Source organism: Trematomus bernacchii, unplaced genomic scaffold (genome assembly GCF_902827165.1).
Source record: "Trematomus bernacchii unplaced genomic scaffold, fTreBer1.1, whole genome shotgun sequence".
Lineage (NCBI taxonomy): Eukaryota > Metazoa > Chordata > Actinopteri > Perciformes > Nototheniidae > Trematomus > Trematomus bernacchii.
Window position 1 is genome coordinate 434328 of NW_022987623.1, and position 25359 is coordinate 459686.

The 25359-nt window shown below is 39.4% G+C and overlaps 1 protein-coding gene across 1 annotated transcript in view; it reads left to right on the top strand.

The window, feature by feature from the left end:
* Nucleotides 1-515: 515 nt before the first annotated feature.
* LOC117484379 (solute carrier family 26 member 9-like) overlaps nt 516-25359 on the top strand; it is a 35664-nt gene continuing 10820 nt past the window's right edge. The window contains exons 1-16 of the mRNA XM_034132835.1: nt 516-640; nt 1973-2112; nt 4083-4193; nt 4977-5152; nt 7887-8051; nt 8202-8354; nt 16414-16496; nt 16861-17008; nt 17588-17701; nt 18738-18815; nt 19498-19593; nt 21012-21118; nt 23032-23101; nt 23183-23275; nt 23365-23499; nt 23910-24119. Of these exons, the coding sequence (XP_033988726.1) occupies nt 516-640; nt 1973-2112; nt 4083-4193; nt 4977-5152; nt 7887-8051; nt 8202-8354; nt 16414-16496; nt 16861-17008; nt 17588-17701; nt 18738-18815; nt 19498-19593; nt 21012-21118; nt 23032-23101; nt 23183-23275; nt 23365-23499; nt 23910-24119 (2004 nt within the window). The remainder of the gene's footprint in view (nt 641-1972; nt 2113-4082; nt 4194-4976; nt 5153-7886; nt 8052-8201; nt 8355-16413; nt 16497-16860; nt 17009-17587; nt 17702-18737; nt 18816-19497; nt 19594-21011; nt 21119-23031; nt 23102-23182; nt 23276-23364; nt 23500-23909; nt 24120-25359) is intronic.

The window sequence follows — 25359 nt, forward strand, 5'->3', positions numbered from 1 at the left end:
TATCAGTATGTAGTGTCTCTACTTTAAAGAGTCCTCTCCTGCTGATGTTCAGGTGTATATCAGTATGTAGTGTCTCTGCTTTAAAGAGTCATCTCCTGCTAATGTTCAGGTGTATATCAGTATGTAGTGTCTCTACTTTAAAGAGTCCTCTCCTGCTGATGTTCAGGTGTATATCAGTATGTAGTGTCTCTACTTTAAAGAGTCCTCTCCTGCTAATGTTCAGGTGTATATCAGTATGTAGTGTCTCTACTTTAAAGAGTCCTCTCCTGCTGATGTTCAGGTGTATATCAGTATGTACTGTCTCTATACTTTAACTCAGGAACACAGGGATTTCAACCTTTGCAGACCATTTACATGCACTAAAATCTATAGAACACACTACAGGAAAGGGAAAACCCCAAAAAGCAGAATAGGGACTCTTTAAATATGTCTAGGGGAAATGTAAATTCTTTAATTGCACCTTGAGGACTTTGAGAGTTTACTGTTGTCTTTTAATATTTCGATTGGCTGCAGCCATGCACAGTCTCCGCCCTCGTTATGTGATTGACAGGCCGGCGTTTAACCTCCCAGACTTTGACCAAGAGTTTGACAAGAAGAGCCGACAGTTCCCCGTCGGAGAGAAGGTGAAGAAGCTCTTCAGGTACAGAAACATGATCACTCTCTCTCTGCACAGCTTCACTTTTTACGCTGCTATGGACAGTCTTGCATTAATGTACATTTTTCAAAGATATTGAAGTGACTGTTATTTTGTATATTGATTGTTGTGCTTATATTTATGTCTTAAAGGGTACCTATCATGCAAAATGCACTTTTTGATGTCTTTTATACATCAACATGTGTCCCCGGTGTGTCAGGGAACTCACGCAGCGTCAGAAAATAAAACCCTCTCTCTTTTCCTCCGTACCCAAATCTCTAAAAACGGGGCTACAACGGAGCTGATCCAGATTTGCGTCCGATATGACGTAATATCTGAAATGTGGACCCACGGCCCTATCAGAAACGTTGCTATCAGAAACAATGCCCGACTGTTTTGGACGTAATATGGTCGGTGTTTACATTAGCATCGCTAACACTCAGAGCTAACCTGTACTGGAGAGCATGTGTGTGAAGAAGCAGGAAATAAAAAGGAACTCACCTTGTGGTATAACCGGCAAGAGAGAAAGCCTTTGAGCTCCATACTGTTTCAGAAATGATCCTTGATAATCCATGATATGGCGTTTCATCACGGCAGCATTTAGTTTAGACAGTAGCTGCCGGGTCCCGCATGAGCTTTATACCCCAAATCAGCACTTTGGAAACAGGAAGTGAAATAGAGGGATATGAGGCATGGCTAGAATGGGTGATCTGTTTGGTATTTTGAGCAAAACACTTCATAGACATGTTTTTTATATATCTGAGACCTATGCTATTGCCTATAAATAGCCTGATAGGTGCACTTTAATGTGTGCATATGTATAAATATGCTGTTGATTGTGTATATATATTTCTGTTTTTGTATTCGGGATTGTGGGAAACGGTATTTCGATCTCTCTGTCTGTGCACACAAACAGAAAGATTGACAATAAAGTTCACTTCGACTCAGAACTCTGACTATTTTCTCAGATTTTGAATATTTATTATTTATTCTGAGGTCTTGAGTTTTTTTCAGATTCATAATTCTTTTTCTCAGATATTTACTTTTTCTCAGAATTCATTTAGAATTTTGAATTTTTTCTCACATTTCTTACTTTTTCCTCGTATTTTTGACTTTCCTAAGATTTTGATTTTTTTTTTTCCGAATTGGATTTTATCTCAGATTTAGAAATTGTTCTCGGAATTCGATTTTTTTTTCAGAAATATATTTTCTCAGATATTAACTTTTGTCTCAGAATTCAGATTTCTGACTTTTTCCTCAGAGTTCCTATTTCAGATTTTTTTCTCAGAATATGATTTTTTTCTCAGAATATGACTTTTCAGGTGTGTTTTCCTGCAGATGCTCGGCTCTCAGACTGCAGGCTCTGCTCTTCAGACTCCTGCCTATTCTCCGCTGGCTCCCAAAATACAAACCGAGAGAGAGTCTTCTGCGGGATGTGGTCAGCGGGATCAGCGCCGGCACCATCCAGGTCCCTCAAGGTCAGAAAACACTCTCTGATGCCTCTGAGTAACACCTATATATATGCCGATATGGGCAATAACAGAGGCTGCTTTTTAGTTTTTATGCACCCCACAAATGGAACAAACGCTGAGTTATTTTAAGTCGAGGCTAAAAACATTACTTTTTTCAGCTGCTTACTTTTTCCTCATATCTTTGACTTTCCTAAGATTTTCATTTTTTTTTCTCCAGAATTCAGATTATTTTCTCAGATTATGACATTTTACTCAGAATTTGATATTTTTTCAGAAATATATTTTTTCTCAGATATTTACTTTTTTGATACTTGTTCGAGTGCTCTTCTGTGTATCTAGTTGCAGTATTGTCTCTCCAGTATATAATATAGTCTTGTTAATATCATGATTTACAGAGGTGGGATGTAGTGGAGTACAAATACTTTGTTACTGTACTTAAGTACATGTTTCTGGTATCAGTACTTTACTCCACTACTTATTTTACTGACCACTTTTTACTTTGACTTCTTACATGTTGAACCCAAATACCTGTACTTTCTACTTCTTACATGTTGAACCCAAATACCTGTACTTTCTACGTCTTACATTTTGAACACAAATACCTGTACTTTCTACTTCTTACATTTTGAACCCAAATACCTGTACTTTCTACGTCTTACATTTTGAACACAAATACCTGTACTTTCTACGTCTTACATTTTGAACACAAATACCTGTACTTTCTACTTCTTACATGTTGAACCCAAATACCTGTACTTTCTACTTCTTACATGTTGAACCCAAATACCTGTACTTTCTACGTCTTACATTTTGAACACAAATACCTGTACTTTCTACTTCTTACATGTTGAACACAAATACCTGTACTTTCTACTTCTTACATGTTGAACACAAATACCTGTACTTTCTACTTCTTACATGTTGAACCCAAATACCTGTACTTTCTACTTCTTACATTTTGAACTCAAATACCTGTACTTTCTACTTCTTACATGTTGAACTCAAATACCTGTACTTTCTACTTCTTACATGTTGAACACAAATACCTGTACTTTCTACTTCTCACATTTTGAACACAAATACCTGTACTTTCTACGTCTTACATTTTGAACACAAATACCTGTACTTTCTACTTCTTACATGTTGAACTCAAATACCTGTACTTTCTACTTCTTACATGTTGAACACAAATACCTGTACTTTCTACTTCTTACATTTTGAACACAAATACCTGTACTTTCTACTTCTCACATTTTGAACACAAATACCTGTACTTTCTACTTCTTACATGTTGAACTCAAATACCTGTACTTTCTACTTCTTACATGTTGAACTCAAATACCTGTACTCTCTACTTCTTACATGTTGAACTCAAATACCTGTACTTTCTACTTCTTACATTTTGAACACAAATACCTGTACTTTCTACTTCTTACATGTTGAACTCAAATACCTGTACTTTCTACTTCTTACATGTTGAACCCAAATACCTGTACTTTCTACTTCTTACATGTTGAACCCAAATACCTGTACTTTCTACTTCTCCTTTAGTTTGAATGTGTGTCTGGTGGCGTGATCATTATTATTTAGAGTCATTGCGTGCCTATTGATTTGAACACGATCCGTGTATCCATCATTTCCTGGTCTTCTCTAAAGAAGAGGGACCAATGAAAACGTTGTCATGTTGCCGTTGTTCAGCATGGAAACATTCATTAGCTAACAATGACATTATTGTTCTATTAATATAAAGGGAGGTCAGGTACTCTTTAAAACAGCTGCTAGTTATGGGTACTTTTTACTGAAGTACATTTCAAAGCCCTCTTTACTTTTACTTGAGTAAAGAAGTTTAGTCAGTACTTCTACTTTCACCAGAGTATTTTTAAACACGAGTATCTGTACTTCTACTTGAGTAAAGGATGTGTGTACTTTTGCCATCTGATGATTGATGTGTTATTAAGAGGCTTCTGTTCCCCCAGGCATGGCCTTCGCCCTCCTGGCTAACCTCCCTCCTGTGAACGGCCTCTACTCCTCCTTCTTCCCCCTCATCCCGTACTTCTTCATGGGCACGGTTCACCAGATGGTCCCCGGTAAATCTCAGAGATTTATTTCCGCACATTTCAAACCATGACAGTGATAAATCTTATATATATATCATATTGTATTTGTATTCATGTATTATATGAATTAAATGAATCTGTGTTCTTAAAATGATGTTCACATTTTTAGCAGTTTGTTTATATGTATGTATTTTGTGTAACTATACAGAGCTTTAGCAATACTATATGTAACTATGGCCATGCTTATAAAGCTATTGAATTGAATTAAATTGATAAAGCTGCAGATCAGCCTGACTGTGCAGAGATAAAGCGGTGACGCCTTCAAATTATCCTAAATCTGGGAATTGAAAAGAAAAGTGTTTTAAAGGTCACAGATGGGTTCAGGTAACAGTAAAACAGGAACATGTGTTGTCTGGGGATGCAACATGATTGAAAGAGAAGGATGAAAGGAATATAAAAAGGTTAGAAAGGTGTCGGAAGAACTATCATTTCACAGGAAGAGTAGGGGTCGAGGAATGAGAGAACTTGGTGAGGGGTATTGTCAAACATCTGGAACAAACCCCCAGAAACCTGCAGGTCCGCTGCAACTCTGACTACTTTGAAATCCAGGCTGAAGACTTTTCTTAATTGAACTATTCACATCTCACACTGCACTGTACCTGTTATTCATGTACCTGTTATTCAAGTTTTATTATCTTTGCTTTTGAATGTTTCTAATGTGCTCTTAATGTCTCTCATGTTTGTAAAGCACTTTGAATTGCCTTGTGTTGAAAAGTGCTGTATAAATAAACTTGCCTTGCACTTCCTGTGCAGGAACGTTTGCTGTGCTCAGCATCATGGTGGGCATGGTGTGTCTGCATCTGGCTCCAGAGTCAGACTTCAGTCACTTCAACGAGACCCTGAACGCTACAGTGGTCGACACGGAGCAGATGAACGAAGTCCGTCTGGGAATATCTGGAACCCTGGCCTGCCTCACTGCTGTCATACAGGTACTGAAACTACGCTTTACTGCACAGAAGGCAGAGAGGGTAAAAGTACACGCATCCTTTACTCAAGTAGAAGTACAGATACTCGTGTTTAAAAATACTCTGGTGAAAGTAGAAGTACTGACTAAACTTCTTTACTCAAGTAAAAGTAAAGAGGGCTTTGAAATGTACTTCAGTAAAAAGTACCCATAACTAGCAGCTGTTTTAAAGAGTACCTGACCTCCCTTTATATTAATAGAACAATAATGTCATTGTTAGCTAATGAATGTTTCCATGCTGAACAACGGCAACATGACAACGTTTTCATTGGTCCCTCTTCTTTAGAGAAGAGCAGGAAATGATGGATACACGGATCGTGTTCAAATCAATAGGCACGCAATGACTCTAAATAATAATGATCACGCCACCAAACACACATTCAAACTAAAGGAACCAGCCTGTTTGGGAAATGTGAGAAGTAGAAAGTACAGGTATTTGGGTTCAACATGTAAGAAGTAGAAAGTACAGGTATTTGTGTTCAACATGTAAGAAGTAGAAAGTACAGGTATTTGTGTTCAAAATGTAAGAAGTAGAAAGTACAGGTATTTGAGTTCAACATGTAAGAAGTAGAAAGTACAGGTATTTGGGTTCAACATGTAAGAAGTAGAAAGTACAGGTATTTGGGTTCAACATGTAAGAAGTAGAAAGTACAGGTATTTGGGTTCAACATGTAAGAAGTAGAAAGTACAGGTATTTGGGTTCAACATGTAAGAAGTAGAAAGTACAGGTATTTGGGTTCAACATGTAAGAAGTAGAAAGTACAGGTATTTGGGTTCAACATGTAAGAAGTAGAAAGTACAGGTATTTGGGTTCAACATGTAAGAAGTAGAAAGTGCAGGTATTTGTGTTCAAAATGTAAGAAGTAGAAAGTACAGGTATTTGTGTTCAACATGTAAGAAGTAGAAAGTACAGGTATTTGTGTTCAACATGTAAGAAGTAGAAAGTACAGGTATTTGTGTTCAACATGTAAGAAGTAGAAAGTACAGGTATTTGTGTTCAACATGTAAGAAGTAGAAAGTGCAGGTATTTGGGTTCAACATGTAAGAAGTAGAAAGTACAGGTATTTGTGTTCAACATGTGAGAAGTAGAAAGTACAGGTATTTGTGTTCAACATGTAAGAAGTAGAAAGTACAGGTATTTGTGTTCAACATGTAAGAAGTAGAAAGTGCAGGTATTTGTGTTCAACATGTAAGAAGTAGAAAGTACAGGTATTTGGGTTCAAAATGTAAGAAGTAGAAAGTACAGGTATTTGAGTTCAACATGTAAGAAGTAGAAAGTACAGGTATTTGTGTTCAAAATGTAAGAAGTAGAAAGTACAGGTATTTGAGTTCAACATGTAAGAAGTAGAAAGTACAGGTATTTGTGTTCAACATGTAAGAAGTAGAAAGTGCAGGTATTTGGGTTCAACATGTAAGAAGTAGAAAGTACAGGTATTTGTGTTCAACATGTAAGAAGTAGAAAGTACAGGTATTTGAGTTCAACATGTAAGAAGTAGAAAGTACAGGTATTTGGGTTCAACATGTAAGAAGTAGAAAGTACAGGTATTTGTGTTCAACATGTAAGAAGTAGAAAGTACAGGTATTTGTGTTCAACATGTAAGAAGTAGAAAGTACAGGTATTTGTGTTCAACATGTAAGAAGTAGAAAGTACAGGTATTTGTGTTCAACATGTAAGAAGTAGAAAGTACAGGTATTTGGGTTCAACATGTAAGAAGTAGAAAGTACAGGTATTTGAGTTCAAAATGTAAGAAGTCAAAGTAAAAAGTCGTAGAGGACTGATACCAGAAAAATGTACTTAAGTACATTAACAAAGTATTTGTACTCCACTACTTTCCACCTCTGACAGAAGGGAAATAAAGAAATGTGAGGTACAAGATAAGAAGACCCTTTGTAAATGACCATGGGGACATTCAGACTTCCACTCTGTTATTGTATACACACAGCACAAATACACATGCATACGAACTAAACACACACAAACACTTGTATTTTATTATGGAGCGAAGAGGCTCAAGCTTGCAGTCCACACTTTATATTTGTTTGGTCTGGTCTGGCACTCGAACCAGCAACCCTTCAGTTCCTTCGCCCCTACAGACTGAGCTACTGCTGCTTCCTTTACTCTAGTAAAGGTAGCGATACTAAATTGCAATGGTCGATTGTAAGAAAGGAACATCTGCTTCTCAAGTGCTGTAATTAAGTGCACTTTTAAAGGTACTTGTGTTTTCATTTCATGCTGCTCATACAGAAACAAAACACACATTAATGGTGTGATTTGTTTGCCTTTCGTTGTCACATTAAAAAACACTGAAGCATTAATCGCTGTAAACAACACATAAACACAAACATGAGATTTCCATGCATTACATACAGCTGACTAACGATTAGCATAAACTTAACATTAAATATGCCATTGACAAGCTAACAAGATTAGCATCGCCATTATTTAAGAATGTCCACACATATTTAACAACGGGTTATCTTGATTGTTACAGGTAGGTATTTCATTTGAACATAGCTGATTACTAACAGAGAAGTGCGTCGAGGTTCAACGGGGAAAATAAATAAAAAGAGTAAAAACAACAGCTCAATAAACATTTTTCTGTGCGAATCAATTATAAAGGTGATTTAAATGCAAAGTTAGAAAGAAACGTGAGGTTTTAATAAAAAAATGCCACATTAATAATTCCTTCTCTGTGCAGATCGGCCTGGGCTTCATGCAGTTTGGGTTTGTCGCCATTTATCTGTCCGAGTCGTTCATCCGAGGCTTCATGACGGCTGCAGGCCTTCAGATCCTCATCTCTGTTCTCAAATACATCTTCGGCATCAAAGTGCCGCCCTACAGTGGTCCGCTGGCCGCTATTTATGTAAGTGACTCTTGCAAATCACCTCTTTGCACTGGCTTTTCATTCTAAAGACTGTTAAACACCTGAACTTTTGAAAGAACATCCATAACATTCATCTGTTTGCAACTCGTATATATCAATATTCCAATATATATATATTCTTTGATGCAGACTCTGGTGGATATCTTCCGGGGTCTTCCTGAAACTAATGTGGCCTCGTTGGTGTTTGCGTTGGTCAGCAGCGTCGTGCTGATAGTGGTGAAGGAGCTGAACGCTCGATACCGCCACAAACTGCCCTTCCCCTTCCCCATGGAGATCATTATTGTGAGTGTTACGTGCCGTAGTGGGTGCTGGTGTTTGTGTGTGTGTGTGTGTGTGTGTGTGTGTCTCTCTCCCTCTCCCCCTGATTGTCTCCCTCCAGGTGCAGCCTCTCCCTCAGGTGCTCCCAATCCCCAATCAGGGCCTCCTTAAAGGACCTGAGGAAGGCTGGTCTCTCTCTCCTTCTCCTCTGGCTGCATGTGTGCAGCATGGTGTCTCTGTCTCTGTGTGAGGCCTGTGTTTTTGTTAACTGTTAGGAGAAGTGCTCCAGTGTATCCTTGTGTATTGTTTTAAGTTAGTCACTTTCTTTTTACGAGAAAGTTGTTCTGAGTTACTAGTGATGGCGAGATGAAGCTTTGAAGCTTTGAAGCTTTCCAGCCAATTGGTTCGCAAAAGGGTTCATCTCATGAGGCTTCATCATGGGCTTCATCTGAACCCCCCTGCTGGTCAAAGTGTATAAAACAGGCAGATTTGACATCTCAACAGTGTGCTGTATCTCATACCGAGTTCCCAATGAGTAAAGCCTTATAATAACTATTAACAACGAACATAAAATCATATTTTCATGTTAACAATATTGTATTTATTCCAGTTGAATGATTGTGATTGAAAAGGAGGCTGGTAAACATTGCAAAGAGGGATTTGTATTCCTTAATAATATTCGTAAGCTTCACCATGTTGTAGCCTGAGAAAGGCTAAACCCTATCAAAGAATACATTTATTAACTATATTATCTCATTTAGCTGTAGCTTTTATAAACAAAAAATAAGACGTATTGACGAGTCGTTGAACCAGGGACGCAGCGGTGGAGAGTCAACTGCTTTCCGGCTGAGCCACAGCCCACACACATTTGGCCGTTGTCGAGTATGGCTTTTGTTTTGGAGCAGTTTGTGGCCAATCCTACTGTGTATCAGCTAGCCTGCTGTAGGAAGGTTGACTTGCGGTTAATTGCTGACCACTATAATATCTTTGTCTCCACTGCTCTCGCTAAAAGTGATCTCAAGGCTACTTTGCTAAATGGGCTAGTTGAACAGGGGGTTTTGAGTCTGCCTGATTCAGTGGAATCTCCTGGCACGGTGGCCGGGGCAGCAGTATCTCCTAGTGAAGGCCACGTTGGTGTTACTCCTGGTGTTCAGAGCGCTAGTGCACAGGCAACACCTTTCACCATGCCTCAGTTTGACCCGTTATCGGCCCAGTCCTCTCCTACAGGCTCTAAATTAGATGCCAGAATAAAGGTGCGTGTGGCTCGTCTCCAGTGGGAGAAGGAGGAGCGTGATAGGGATTTTCAGCTCAGGAGGGAGCTGGAGATCAGGAAGTTGGAGGCAGACACTGCTGTCCGGATGCGTCAGTTAGAGCTCCAAGCAGCTGTGGTGGGTGACTCTGCTGTTACACAGTCTGGTCCTGCTGCCTCCTTCGACGTGAGTAGACGCATTTCTTTAGTCCCTGTTTTTCGTGAGTCAGAAGTGGAGACCTACTTTGGTGCATTTGAGCGCATTGCTGTTGCTCTGCGCTGGCCAGAAGATGTGTGGGCCATACTTTTACAGTGCAAGACTTAAAAACTGTGTACCTGAGCGTACAGTAGTTTATTTGAATGAGCAAAAAGTAACTACCCTTCAGCAGGCTGCCACTCTGGCAGATGAATTTGCACTGATACATAAAAGCGTTTTTTCTCAGCGTGATCCACCTCATCGAGATTCTAATCATAAGGTGCGTTCACACCGGAGTACTTTGGAGTACTTTTCCCACAATAGTTCATCAGAACTACGATATATTTGCGTTCACACCAAAAAGCCCCAGGAACTAAAGTAGCTCAATTGAGTTCGTCCGAACCGCTTTTCAGTCCCTGCTCTCTAGCAGGGACTGTCGTGGGAGAAAGTAGTTCGTACGTCTGATTGGCTGTGCGGAATGCAAATCACGCCCGTTTGACTCTGAATTTTTTGTTGTAAGCGGCCATTGTATTTCCTCGCTTCGCAGCACACACGAAGAGATTCCTTTTGTGAAAGAAGTTATTATAGCAACACTAAATAAATCAATTGGAGCGGTGGAGTGATGAGGATGTGTCTGCGCTTCTGGCGATTTACTCGGAGGACGCGAAGCGCCGCATTCAGAAGCTTCTACTGAATGCAGTTTCTGTAGCTCTGCAAAGTTAGCAGACCTGGCAAAGTCATGTCGGGACGACTACCAAGGTAAAATAAAATACATGCACTGCACTGTTTTAATCTGCACAATACTGGTCTTAGATGTACTTTTATTTGCTCAGTAGATCGAGCTAGCCATGCTAGAACTTGCTAACGTTAGGTCCAAGCTGGCTATCAACATCTAGCTAGCTAGCTATTCTCAGCCATGCCCGCTATGAACACGTTTTGACTTGTGAATAAGTGTGCAATGTTCTGTAATTTGCTTCACTAACTCATGGCACTAATCGTGTGTTTCAGGCGAGGTGTTTCTCTCAGGATTAGAAACTAGTTTTCCCCTCCGGGATAAAACGATAATATAACGTTAGCAATTAGCATGCTAGCTGGACATAATGCTACCTCTAACAATACATTAGTTGCTATAATTTCAAGTAATTTGCAACATTCATTCTACATGTTAATGGTAAAAGCTTAAACAGTTGATTACCTGCATGCCACAAAGACTGATGTTCTAATATTTTTGCACATTTAAGTAGAAATGTAATTGAAATTCTATTTATTTTTCCTTTTTTTTATTGATTGTTATAATTGTACTCAGCCATGTTATGTTAGATGTCAATCCACTTACACTGTAACTACTCTGGCCTTGAAAGAAGAAGAAGGTGATATAACTATTAATAAGTAAAAGTAAATCGAAATATGTATTGCATCACCGCTGCTTAGAGTTCATGTACAAGTCATTTGCTTGATAATGAATTGATGCATTGTAGCAATAATTGTAGTCAATATCAAAGAGAGATGTAATTTTGATATTTCAGTCCAAGCTTGATTGGCCCAGCTACCTCAGTATATGTGATGTATAAATAAAAGGATTACATGACAACGGTTTGATCTTCTATCTCAGAGTAAACTGAACTATTAATCAACATTTTGCCTCGTTGTTGCGATTAAACTGATCTTGTATCTTGCATATTTCACCTTAGGAAAGTGGGCACGCGATGACAGCTTCCTTGACACCATCATGGCGATGGACCGCCGTGCCATGGTCAGCAAGGAGAATGAGGACCTGCGTGCCAAGGAGATGCACGACGAACGGCTGCTGCATTCACACAAGGCCCAGGAATCGAGGTGGAGCAACAAAATACCTTTCAGGCTGGGCTTCTGGCAGTGCTAAGAGAGCTGATTAAATCCAACAGGCCTTCAATACAAACATTAAGAAAAACTTGTCGTTGATAAACTGTACAATGACTTGTTGGGAGGCGTGTGGTGCAGTGGTCTGGTATATATATATATTGCCACTGTTATTATATTGTTTTGATACTACTGACACTTATTGATCTGCTGCTGATAAATAAAAGAGAACCTACATGCACGGCACTAGCATCATGACTGTCTTTGTTTAAACCAGCAGCAGTGCAGCGGTACACTGACTAACCTGTGTGTGTGTAACGTAGTTCTTCAGGTGTGCATGCTTAACATGTATGTTAACATGTATGTATACAAAAGTTTTTAAAGAGCTTTCAACCTCATCCCATTGTCTTTAACACACATTTAACATAATATACTCTACACATACACTACAGTATGAGTACTGTTTAGATACTGACATTTAATCTTTGCACTAAGGTGTGTCTGCACTATTGTAATTGTGTCTGTTGACTGGTAAATAAAAGAGAACCAAATGCACTGTACAAAATATCAGCTTTATTGTCAATTTACAATTTCCATGCTGTTCAGATGCCTCTCCACAACGTTGCTTCCAGGCGAATACAGAGGAGTTGAAAAGAGCCCTTGGACATTCGGAAATCTTTGATCCACTGCACATGTTGGCACCATCTCCCACCAGGCCGACGTTCTATTGTTCACCCAGAGTTCCGTAGTATTCGCATATCTGGAACACATACAAAGACACAAATTAGCCCTACATAACTCCATAAATCCTACATTAGATAGTATTAATGTGATTTAATGAACGTACCATTGCTGTTCTTTGGGCGTGATAACGGCCATCATCCTCGGCTGTCCAACGGCGAAACATGTCCATAGCGTGTGCTTTCGTCGTCCAATCCTTTTGTTAAGGCTTCTTAACCGCCTTCGCCTCCGACTCAGCATTTCTATTGCATTTGAATGGTCGATCTGTATTTGTATTTGTGGCTGAGTTATTGGCTCAAATAACTCAGTTACGAAGCTGTATAACACGACCACCAAAACGTCAACTCCATACCGTGTCTGAGGTCGGAAGGTAAACAGAAGCATCCAGCGGAAGCGGAAGTTTTTTTTCTTCTTCTCTCGGTTTTTTAGCGAATTGCAACTTTAAGGTGCATACCGCCACCTACTGTACTCGCCGTGAAGTTGTTTGCAGCCTGCCAGGAAAACCAAAGCAGAAGAAGAAGAAGTGACGTCAGCGGCTCATTTGCCTAATCCACCCCCAGGAACTCATTTTGGTGTGAACGCGATCTGCTTTAGTTCATCAGAACTAAAAGAACTCTCATGAACTAAAGTTCTCAGGAACTACTGTGGGAAAAGTACTTGGTGTGAACACGCCTATAGAGCTCCTGACACATACGTCCCCTGTGCCAGTTTTCCAGTGTCAGATCCCAAGCTAGAAAAGTCTTGTTTTTTTTGTCATGACCGTGGTCATTTGATAGCAGACTGTGCAGCTTGGAAGCGAAAGCAGGCAGCAGATAGCAAGCACCCAAAAGGGGTGGGTTTGATTAACACAGTGTGTCCTAGTGGGCCACTGTTAACAAAGGGCCTGATGAGTGTTTGAAACCGTTCATCTCTACTGCCTTTGTCTCTCTGTCAGGAAAGGTGGAGGACCAGCGGCAGGTCACGGTGTTGCGAGACAGTGGTGGCTCACAGTCATTCATCCTTGCCAGTGCCCTGCCATTGAAATGGGTTTTGTGCCCGCACCTCTTCACAATATCCATGTCCAGTCTAAACTGGCTACTGGTTTCTTTCCAGTTGCTGTGCTCCCCAAATTTCCTGACGGTGTGGAATGTCATAAGGCGCTTTCACACCGCAGTACTTTTCCCACAAAGGTTCATCAGAACTTAGTTCATGAGAACTCTTTAGTTCTAAGTGAACTAATTACAGATCGCGTTCACACCGGAATAAGTTCCTGGGGGAGGATTAGGCAAATGAAGCCGCTGACGTCACTTCTTCTTCTTCTGCTTTGGGTTTACTGGCAGGCCGCAAACAACTTCACGGCGTATACTGCCACCCGGAGTCCCCGGCCTGAAGTCCCCGAGTAAATCGCCAGAACGCCGACACCTCCTCATCTCCACCGCTCCCATGTTTTCTTTTGTGTTGCCATAAGTTAGTCTTTCTGCGTTTGTGTGCTGGGCTAATGCTAATGCTAATAATGCTAATGCGACGATAATAAAATGGCGGCTTCACAAAACGTTTTGGGAGTTTTACGGGGCGTGGTTTGCATTCCGCCCAGCCAATCAGAAATAGGAACCTTTTTCTCCCACGAAAGTCCCTGCTCTCTAGCAGGGACGGAAAAGGGGGTAAAAAGGTTCTCATTAACTAATTTTAGTTCCGGATTTTTTTGGTGTGAACGCGACATTTCGGAACTATATCGGAACTAAAGTGGGAAAAGTACTGCGGTGTGAACACGCCTATAATGGGTAATGATATAGCCGGAGGTAAAGTGTATCCTCAGAGTAATTATCCTCACTGTAGAGCTCGTAACAGGCGTGTCGCACGTGCTCATTCTGTTTCTCTCCCAGGTCCCAACACTAAGAGATTGTGTTTCTCTTGTCTTGACCCTGGTCATTTAGTGGCATTGAGTGTGTGGCTTGGAAGCAGCAGGTGGCAGCTTCCAAGCATTCAATAGTATGTTTGTGTAATGTGTGTGTTTTGGTAACTGTGGCCAAACACTTGTTTGTTTTTATGGAGGGGGGTGTTACGTGCCGTAGTGGGTGCTGGTGTTTGTGTGTGTGTGTGTGTGTGTCTCTCTCCCTCTCCCCCTGATTGTCTCCCTCCAGGTGCAGCCTCTCCTCCAGGTGCTCCCAATCCCCAATCAGGGCCTCCATAAAGGACCTGAGGAAGGCTGCAGTCGCTCTCTCTCCTTCTCCTCTGGCTGCATGTGTGCAGCATGGTGTCTCTGTCTCTGGCCGTTTCTCAATGTCGAGTATACCTGCTGCAGAGCCACTATTTCAAGTATACTACGTCATCGAGTGGCGCCGAAGGACTGTTTAAATGCATGTTAAATGCCCAGCATTCGGTGCCACTCAATGACGTAGTATACTAGAAATAGTGGCTCTGCAGCAGGTATACTCGACATTGAGAAACGGCCTCTGTCTCTGTGTGAGGCCTGTGTTTTTGTTAACTGTTAGGAGAAGTGCTCCAGCGTATCCTTGTGTATTGTTTTAAGTTAGTCACTTTCTTTTATGAGAAAGTTGTTCTGAGTTACCTTAAGTTTGTTTTGCAAATTGGCCCTAGTGAGCCCTCTTTTTCTTTTGATTATTAAACATCACCTTGTGGCTTCAGCAATCAGTTTCCTCTCCTCTTTTCTCTCACCCGGTTATTTTATATTTTTGCTACCCCTAGTCCAGGAGGGAACGTAACAGTGAGTATTTTGGATTTCACTTTTTCTCAATTTTTTTTAATTTTTTGTATCAGAATTCTAACTTTTCAGGATTCAGATTTTTTTTTAGGATTCTGACTTTGTCTCAGGATTTTCCTTTTTTTGGATTTTTACTTTATTCTCAGATTTGAACTATTTTCTCAGCTTTTGAATATTTTTTTCAGATTTTGATCTTTAATCACATATTGACTATTATTCTCAGGTCTTGAGTTTCTGACTATTTCTCATATTTCTGACTTTTTCTCATATTTCTTACTTTTTTCTAATTTCTTCTCATATTTTTGACTTTTCTAAGATTTGGATATTTGTTCACATATTCTTTTCATATTTTGACATTTTTCTCGAATTCAGATTCTTTCTCAGATTTAGACTTTTTTTTCAGATAATTACTTTTTTCTCAGTATTAGATTCCTAACCCTTTAGGAAATAGATTTATTTTCTCAGATATTGACTTTTTTTCTGAGAATTCAGATTTCTGACTTTTTTTCTCATATTTTGATTTTTTCTCAGATTTCGGCCTTTTTTTCTCATATTTATTACTTTTTTCTCGTCTTAATTTTTTCTAAGATTTTTTACTCTTCTAAGATTTAGATTTATTTTCCAGTTTTTTTTTCAGATTTTGAAATTTTTCTGAGAATTCAGACTTTTTTCACATATTTTGACTTTTTTTCAAAAAAAATCTTCATCTGAGAACAAAGGCAAAAAAATCAATAGCCGCTTTCACACCAAGTACTGGGACTCCCAGCAGCTTCTACTGAAGCCTTCCGAGTAAATCGCCAGAACGCCGACACCTCCTCATCACTCCACCACTCCCATGTTTTTTTTTGTGTTGCCATAAATTATTCTCTCTCCGTTGGTGCGTGGGGCTAATGCTAATGCTAATAATGCTAATGCAAGCAAATACAATGGCGGCTTCACAAAACGTTTCAGAGTTTTACGGGGCGTGCTTTGCAATTCGCCCAGCCAATCCGAAATTGGTACTTTTTTCTCCCCAGGAAAGTACCACCTCTCTAGCAGGGACTAAAAAGGGGGTAAAAGTTCTCGGAACTAAGTTCTCTTTTTGGTGTGAACTCAACATTACAGGCACTATCTAAACTAACTAAACGGGAAAAGTACGGGTAAAAGTACTCCGGTGTGAAAGCGCCTAATATACTTCTACATTGTGAAGCTAGAAAAAGTAGTTTAAAGTTTGTGTAAGAGGGATAGTTACTTATTTGATTGTGTGCTTGCCAAAGATATGTAATCTGCTAGTCTACTGAATGTACCTGCACCCTTTCTTGCTTGTAACACTTTGGTGTGACAAACTAAGGATTTCTGATCCATGTTCCTGTTGCAGGTGGTCGTTGCCACGGCGATCTCCGGCCCTCTGCATCTTCCTGAGAAATATCACATGGATGTAGTGGGAGAAATCCCTCTGGGGTAAAGCATACATCATCAAACTTAAATTAAAGAATCAATGGATGCATCTTCTATTAAATGACTTGTGCAGCTCATATTCACTGCAGATTCTGGGTTTTTTCGGATATTTTGACTTTTGTTTTTAGATTATTACTTTTTTCTCAGATTTCGATTTTTTTAAATGAGAATTCGATTTTTTTCCAAAATAGATTTATTTTCTTATATATTGACTTTTTTTCTCAGAATTCATATTTTGGACTTTTTTCTAATATTTTGACTTTTTCTCAGAATTAGTTTTTTTCTTCAGAAATATATATTTTTTCTCTGATATTGAATTTGTTCTTATTTAACTCATATTTACTGCAGATGTTTCTTTGTTTTGCAGGTTCCCAGCCCCCATCCTCCCTAAAGTGGGTCAGTGGGAGGAGATGCTGGGCACGGCCTTCTCTCTCGCTGTGGTCGGGTACGTCATTAATCTCGCCATGGGACGCACTCTGGCTGCAAAGCACGGATATGACGTGGACCCCAACCAGGTGGGATAACTACTACTCATTAAATGAAATCAAACTTTATTAATGTTGCACTCAAAAGAAGTGCCTCACAAACAAAAAATTACCCGTCCCCCAAAACTCCCCATTGCCAGGTAATAAATAACTAATCAATGATCACGTGATCGATAAACACACTTAAAACCGAAGAGAAATCAATAAACATAGGTCTGAATCAAATAAGAATACAAAATAAGAATACAAAATAAGAATACCATTTTTTTTTTAAAACAATAATAAAAAATAATTTAAAATAGTAAAATAAGAATAAAACAATCATTTAAAATAAGAATAAAAAACAATTTAAAATAAGAATAACAAAATGGTAAAATAAGAATAAAATACAAATAAAAAAATAAGAATAAAATACAAATAAAAAAATAAGAATAAAAAACTATTTAAAATAAGAATACAAAAATATAATAAAATGATAATGAATTTTTTTTTTTTATAATAAAAACAATTCGATTAAAAGCCATCTATCTCTCTGAACCCCAAAGCTACAAGTTCCATATGTGTGTTTATTTTAATATTTGTGAACACATCTTGCGTGTTGCTGAGCAGGAGATGCTGGCTCTGGGCTGCAGTAACTTCCTGGGCTCCTTCTTTAAGATCCATGTGATCTGCTGCGCTCTCTCTGTGACGCTGGCTGTGGACAGTGCAGGGGGAACATCACAGGTGATTCATTATAATAAATACATATATGTACAATGTATATATGGTGAATGACAGACTCTGTGACCCTTTTCCAACTTATTATTCTTCTTGCATGCAGAATAATGCATCTTTTCAAGCGATACAAATGACTGTTGAGTTAAATATACACACCTTTGTTTGGTCAACAGAGTGTATGGAATTAGATTCATAACTACTGTATGTGAAAATGTCTTTCTATGCTAAGAGCTACTAAAATACTGTATGTTAAAGTCTGGTGACTTCGAAACTAGTTACTCTACTCCATGGAGGACCTTTACTCCCAGCGGCTCAGGAAGAAATCACTACGGATTATCAAAGACCCCCATCACCCCAGCCACAAACTGTTCTTTCTGTTGCCGTCTGGCAGACGTTACCGCAGCATCCTGGCAAGGACAAGAAGATTCGGAGACAGTTTCTTCCCGCGGGCAGTGAGACTGTTAAACAATTGAACTGTTGAAACAACTTCAAAACATTCATCTGCTACTCAGTATTATGTATCTAATACCTAATATATATATATCATTCCAATAACTTGTATATAGACTCGTACTGCACTATTCCACATCATCACTTTATTATAACTATTTTTCTTTTTGTATTGCTCTTGCTCTTATTGTTATTATGTTATTATGTTGCATTGTTGGAGAAGCCTGTGACATAATATTTTCAACTACATAATTACTCTGTAGCTATGTCAGATTGACAATAAAGAACCTTGAACCTTGAACCTCTACTTTGTAATCAAAGTACTAAATTGTGCTTTCCACATATTTGTCGACATATAGTTAAGGTAAATTATATCTCAGGTTACTTTAAGGTGTTTTCTTGGTTGTAAATGTTTATTTTTACATAGATTTTAAATTCCATTTCAGCATTTTGTCTTATTGTATTTGAACTCTAACTGTTTGTGAATAAACTGAACTTGAGGTCAGGTATTGTGTGTATTTCCTGACAGAAAGCATGCACTATAAGACCATCACAGCTGCTAACCTCTGCTCCTGCGTCTCTCCTCTCTCAGTTTGCCAGTCTGTGTGTGATGCTGGTTGTCATGGTGACCATGCTCTCACTGGGAGCCTTCCTGAAGCCTCTTCCCAAGGTAAGAGCACAGAGGAGCAAGATAACATTTTGACATCTTGTAGATTGTTGCTTTTATTATAGAAATGTATTTATTAGGATAAACCCCCTCTGGTTTTCAAGGGGGTCCCGACAAAAGCAACGTCTTACAGACATACTTGAACAAAATAACAGAAAGCAAAGCATGACAAACCACGTACAGTCTGTTAAATACATTCATGAAGTAATACAAACAATCAGTTTGATAGACAGCAGTGTCTAATAGATCAGTTTCATCAATAACAAGAGCAGCTTGTACTTGTTTTATGGTGTGTGAGTTTATTTGACTGTACAGCACTTTGGTCTGGAGGTTTTAAAGTGCTTTATAAATACAGCTGTATTGTATTGTGTAACTGACAGATGACATGGATAAATAAGATAAGAAAACAAAAATACAATAGCATAATAATAGAACTGTACACTAACAGTGCAGTTAAAATAGCAATTAAATAACTACAAGACACATAGACAGTCAAATAATGAATGTAACAAACTGTACAGAGACGAGCAGTATTGAATAGTGCAAAAAAACGTAGTGGCAATTGCACGTTATCATAGAACATTATTAATAATATTGCACGTGTTATATAGCAGAGTGTTTTGTAATGATGGTAAAGGTAAGATAAAGATGAATGTATGCATACTGACAGGTGTTTGTTTCTCAGTCGGTGCTCGGAGCTCTAATAGCAGTGAATCTGAAGAACACTCTGCTGCAGCTTTCTGATCCGTACTACTTGTGGAAGAAGAGCAGACTGGACTGTGTGAGTGAAAGCCTCAGATGCAATACATTCAAGATTCAAGGCGTTTATTGTCATTTGTAAATAGCTACAGTGTAGATATGACAATGACATTCTTAGGTCACAGGCTCTTCCAACAGGGCAACACAATAACACAGATACAAGTAAATACAATAAAAAAGAATATTATAGAAATTGTGCAGAATAGTCTATATGCAGTAATTGGAATATTGATATATATGAGTTGCAAACAGACGAAAGTTATGGATGTTCTTTCAAAAGTGCAGGTGTTTAACAGTCGTATGGCCTGTGGGATGAAACTGCATAATATTGCAGCACAATAAGATTATCCATATGCAGTGGCGGCTGGTGGAAAATATTTTAGGTGGGGCTGTGGAAATGGTGATCAAACAATACTAGGGGGCATTTTTTTGAGAAAAGACCCCCTAAATTATAACTTCTGGTGATGTTAGAGGGGGGGAGGGGGGGAAGGACAATTTGAGGCTTAAAAATATGAGAAGACTGATCAATACCTCCATAACTTCAGTGTGGTTAGCTATGAATCTTCCAAAACATCCAAACACCTTGTCCTGGACATAGTTTCTACAGCATAAACTGTGCTAACAAGCTGAGATTCCACAGATTCTAGAAATATAAGTATCATCACTGAGCGATCAGAACTCGCGACAGGGGAAGCAAATACAGACATCACACGACGTAGCTTTAGGTAGCAAAACATGGAGATATGCTCACCTTTTGCAGAATAACAATTCTGATCAAAAACGAGAAAAACGCAGCTGAAGGTTAATCCATAGGTTAATCCAATGTGTCTGTCACTTTGAAAAATGATTGATGATCCATAATTCCATTTTTATGTCAAAAACTGAGTTTTCATTAGCTGCTAATGGTAGCTTCCAGAGTGTATGACAGCTTCCTGTTTTGTCTCCTTGGATACGAGTCCAAACAACTCACAGACTGCACCGGGCGCTCACGTAGGAGCCCTGTGACCATCATATTTGACGACGCTGATTGGCTGAAATTATGTTTCGGCGGCATAGTTTAAAGATAGCAACAGTTGGCTTCTGCTGCACTTGCTGCACTCTCATCTGGGCGCTGTGCTAGCGCCCAGGCGAGAGAGAGTAATGATACACGGGCAAGGCCAGGCAGGAAACATGTGACTTATCAGTAACTTTAGACATCGTAACACAATTTTAAAAGAGATTTTATTGTAGATTATACATTTTACTGATACCAATTATATCATATTTACCTTGTTTATTAAAAATAAAAATAAAAATAAAAAATATATTTTTTAAATATATATTTTTTAATTTTTTTAATTTTTAATGTGGGAAGAGGGGGGGCGGCGCCCCTAGCGCCCCTATGGGCCGGCCGCCACTGCCCATATGTTATTTTAATTTGTATTATTCTTTCTCCTGCAGTGTGTGTGGGTCGTGTCGTTCTTGGCAACTTTTTTCCTCAGCCTGCCGTACGGAGTGGCTGTCGGGGTGGGCTTCTCCATCCTGGTGGTCATATTCAAGACCCAGTTGTGAGTAAACTCCATGCAAGTAAGGGATCATGTGCAGCGAGGCGGTCATTATGGGGAAAAGAAGACCCGACTCTGCACATTATCCCACTTATTACACGGCCAGATACTGTACTAAACAAGCTAATGAGTCGACTCCCAATATTCATTTAAGTTATTTTATTGACTAAAAAATGTTCCTATTTCTTCCGCTATGAAAAAAAACTCCGTTCCACGGTGCACCAACGGCTGGAACTGCGTCAACAACAACTTTACGGTAGCACTGTCCAACTCTGTTTATAGTTTCTGATCCACAAGTCCTTAAACTCTACAGAGCCCATACCGTGTCCCTGTTAGTGTTCACTTCCTGTCTGTAGCCCATACGTGTTCCTGTTAGTGTTCACTTCCTGTCTGTAGCCCATACCGTGTTCCTGTTAGTGTTCACTTCCTGTCTGTAGCCCATACGTGTTCCTGTTAGTGTTCACTTCCTGTCTGTAGCCCATACCGTGTCCCTGTTAGTGTTCACTTCCTGTCTGTAGCCCACACCGTGTCCCTGTTAGTATTCACTTCCTGTCTGTAGCCCATACCATGTCCCTGTTAGTGTTCACTTCCTGTCTGTAGCCCATACCGTGTCCCTGTTAGTATTCATTTCCTGTCTGTAGCCCATACCGTGTTCCTAGTGTTCACTTCCTGTCTGTAGCCCATACCGTGTTCCTAGTGTTCACTTCCTGTCTGTAGCCCATACCGTGTTCCTAGTGTTCACTTCCTGTCTGTAGCCCATACCGTGTTCCTAGTGTTCACTTCCTGTCTGTAGCCCATACCGTGTTCCTAGTGTTCACTTCCTGTCTGTAGCCCATACCGTGTTTCTGTTAGTGTTCACTTCCTGTCTGTAGCCCATACCGTGTTTCTGTTAGTGTTCACTTCCTGTCTGTAGCCCATACCGTGTTTCTGTTAGTGTTCACTTCCTGTCTGTAGCCCATACCGTGTTTCTGTTAGTGTTCACTTCCTGTCTGTAGCCCATACCGTGTTCCTAGTGTTCACTTCCTGTCTGTAGCCCATACCGTGTTTCTGTTAGTGTTCACTTCCTGTCTGTAGCCCACACCGTGTCCCTGTTAGTGTTCGCTTCCTGTCTGTAGCCCACACCGTGTCCCTGTTAGTGTTCACTTCCTGTCTGTAGCCCATACCGTGTTCCTGTTAGTGTTCACTTCCTGTCTGTAGCCCATACCGTGTCCCTGTTAGTGTTCACTTCCTGTCTGTAGCCCACACCATGTTCCTGTTAGTGTTCACTTCCTGTCTGTAGCCCATACCGTGTCCCTGTTAGTGTTCACTTCCTGTCTGTAGCCCATACCGTGTCCCTGTTAGTGTTCACTTCCTGTCTGTAGCCCACACCGTGTCCCTGTTAGTGTTCACTTCCCGTCTGTAGCCCATACCGTGTCCCTGTTAGTGTTCACTTCCTGTCTGTAGCCCATACCGTGTCCCTGTTAGTGTTCACTTCCTGTCTGCCTTCTTCTGGTGATTTATCTGACGTCCAGCGCTCCGTCTTTTACCCTATTTTCCTTTTTTCCCCTTGATCCTCCTTAGCAACGGTCATTATAGTCCTTGACAGCGGTCTGTACTACTGTATTAACAACGTGTCACGTGTTCTGAATTGACCAATCAGAATCGAGTATACAACTAAGCCATGTAATAAGCTGTTTTATACGATGGCAAAAAGGTGCAAAAGTTGGTGAAGATGTTTCTTCCTCTGCATGTGTTTTGGCACATTTGTGTTTTTATATTTGCATTGTTTCTGAGGCTGCAGCGTGTTTCTCCTGATGGAAATGTGTTGTGCCATTGTAGTGTGTTTGCTCCTGTCTGACACCGTATTTTTAAACCAAAATGAAAAGCAGTAGAGTGTATATTAATGTGTTTTTTAATTTAAATGTTGTTTCTCACAGTCGTAATGGTTCTGCAGTCGCTCAGATTATGGATACAGACATCTACAAAAACCCTAAAGTGTACAGTAAGGTATGAGAACTGAATATGTTCGGTTGCTGCAAAGATAGTCTCAGAGGAATTGTGTTCAATCTTTTTGCAATATCTCCACAGGTCATTTCAATAACAGGTGTGAAAATAGTGAATTATTGCTCCCCACTCTACTTTGCAAATGCCGAAATTTTTCGTCAGAGGGTCATTAAAAAGGTGCGTTAAACAATTGACCTTCCACCTTTTTTCTGTCACTCTTTGTGAATATTTTGTGCAGTTTTTCTTATGTTTATTTTTGTTTTCAGACCGGACTGGATCCTGGAAAACTGATCCTGGCCAGGAGGAAGTTCTTGGAGAAAGAGGAGAAGGGGAAAGAGAAAGAGGAGAGGAAGGAGGCGAGGAAGAGGAAATCCAGCTCTCTGGTGACCATGAAGTCTCAGGTGGGATCACGTTTATAAAATAATTTAAACAATAATAACTCTATTCACACACAGCTCAAAGTGCTTTAACAATTTGACACAGAACAGAGAACAAACTTAGAACATAATTCAAGTCAGAGGTTAACACATGCATGCAGTATCTGATTAATACATGAAGGTAAGATAGGCAAGGAAATAAATACAATATAATAACTAAAAGTAAACTACAAATAACACAATTCGTAATAGTAGGAAAAAAGTCATACACAATTAATAAATACAGAAAAATGAAAGAAAGATATATACTTATAACATTCATAGATATAATATAATAAGGCTGTTGAGGACCTTGCACACGGACAATAGACCACAGACCAAGTTTTATTTATTATGTTATTCTCCCGTGACCTTCCTCTCTCCTCTGAACGCAGATCATCTCTCAGCTGGAGATGCAGGATGACTTTGATACGAGCAGCCCCCGCACCAGCTACGTTAACTTCCACTCTGGTGACGCCAATGTGGGGGAGCAGGATCCCCCCCCCCCCACCCTGGAGCTGAAGCCCACCCCCTTCCACACACTGATCCTGGACCTGCCAGGCGTCTGCTTCATGGACCTGACGGGCATCAACACGCTGATAAAGGTTAGAAGCGTTTACAATGAAAAATAATTGGGAAAAGATCAAAGATTCAATGGTTTTATTGTCAAATGCACAAAAGCAGAGGTGGGAAAAGTACACATTTACTCAAGTAGAAGTACAGATACTCGTGTTTAAAAATACTCTGGTAAAAGTAAAGAGGGCTTTGAAATGTACTTCAGTAAAAAGTACCCATAACTAGCAGCTGTTTTAAAGAGTACCTGACCTCCCTTTATATTAATAGAACAATAATGTCATTGTTAGCTAATGAATGTTTCCATGCTGAACAACGGCAACATGACAACGTTTTCATTGGTCCCTCTTCTTTAGAGAAGACCAGGAAATGATGGATACACGGATCGTGTTCAAATCAATAGGCACGCAATGACTCTAAATAATAATGATCACGCCACCAAACACACATTCAAACTAAAGGAACCAGCCTGTTTGGGAAATGTGAGAAGTAGAAAGTACAGGTATTTGTGTTCATCATGTAAGAAGTAGAAAGTACAGGTATTTGTGTTCAAAATGTAAGAAGTAGAAAGTACAGGTATTTGGGTTCAACATGTAAGAAGTAGAAAGTACAGGTATTTGTGTTCAACATGTAAGAAGTAGAAAGTACAGGTATTTGTGTTCAACATGTAAGAAGTAGAAAGTACAGGTATTTGTGTTCAAAATGTAAGAAGTAGAAAGTACAGGTATTTGTGTTCAACATGTAAGAAGTAGAAAGTACAGGTATTTGTGTTCAACATGTAAGAAGTAGAAAGTACAGGTATTTGGGTTCAACATGTAAGAAGTAGAAAGTACAGGTATTTGTGTTCAAAATGTAAGAAGTAGAAAGTACAGGTATTTGTGTTCAACATGTAAGAAGTAGAAAGTACAGGTATTTGTGTTCAACATGTAAGAAGTAGAAAGTACAGGTATTTGGGTTCAACATGTAAGAAGTAGAAAGTACAGGTATTTGGGTTCAACATGTAAGAAGTAGAAAGTACAGGTATTTGGGTTCAACATGTAAGAAGTAGAAAGTACAGGTATTTGTGTTCAACATGTAAGAAGTAGAAAGTACAGGTATTTGTGTTCAAAATGTAAGAAGTAGAAAGTACAGGTATTTGGGTTCAACATGTAAGAAGTAGAAAGTACAGGTATTTGTGTTCAACATGTAAGAAGTAGAAAGTACAGGTATTTGTGTTCAAAATGTGAGAAGTAGAAAGTACAGGTATTTGTGTTCAACATGTAAGAAGTAGAA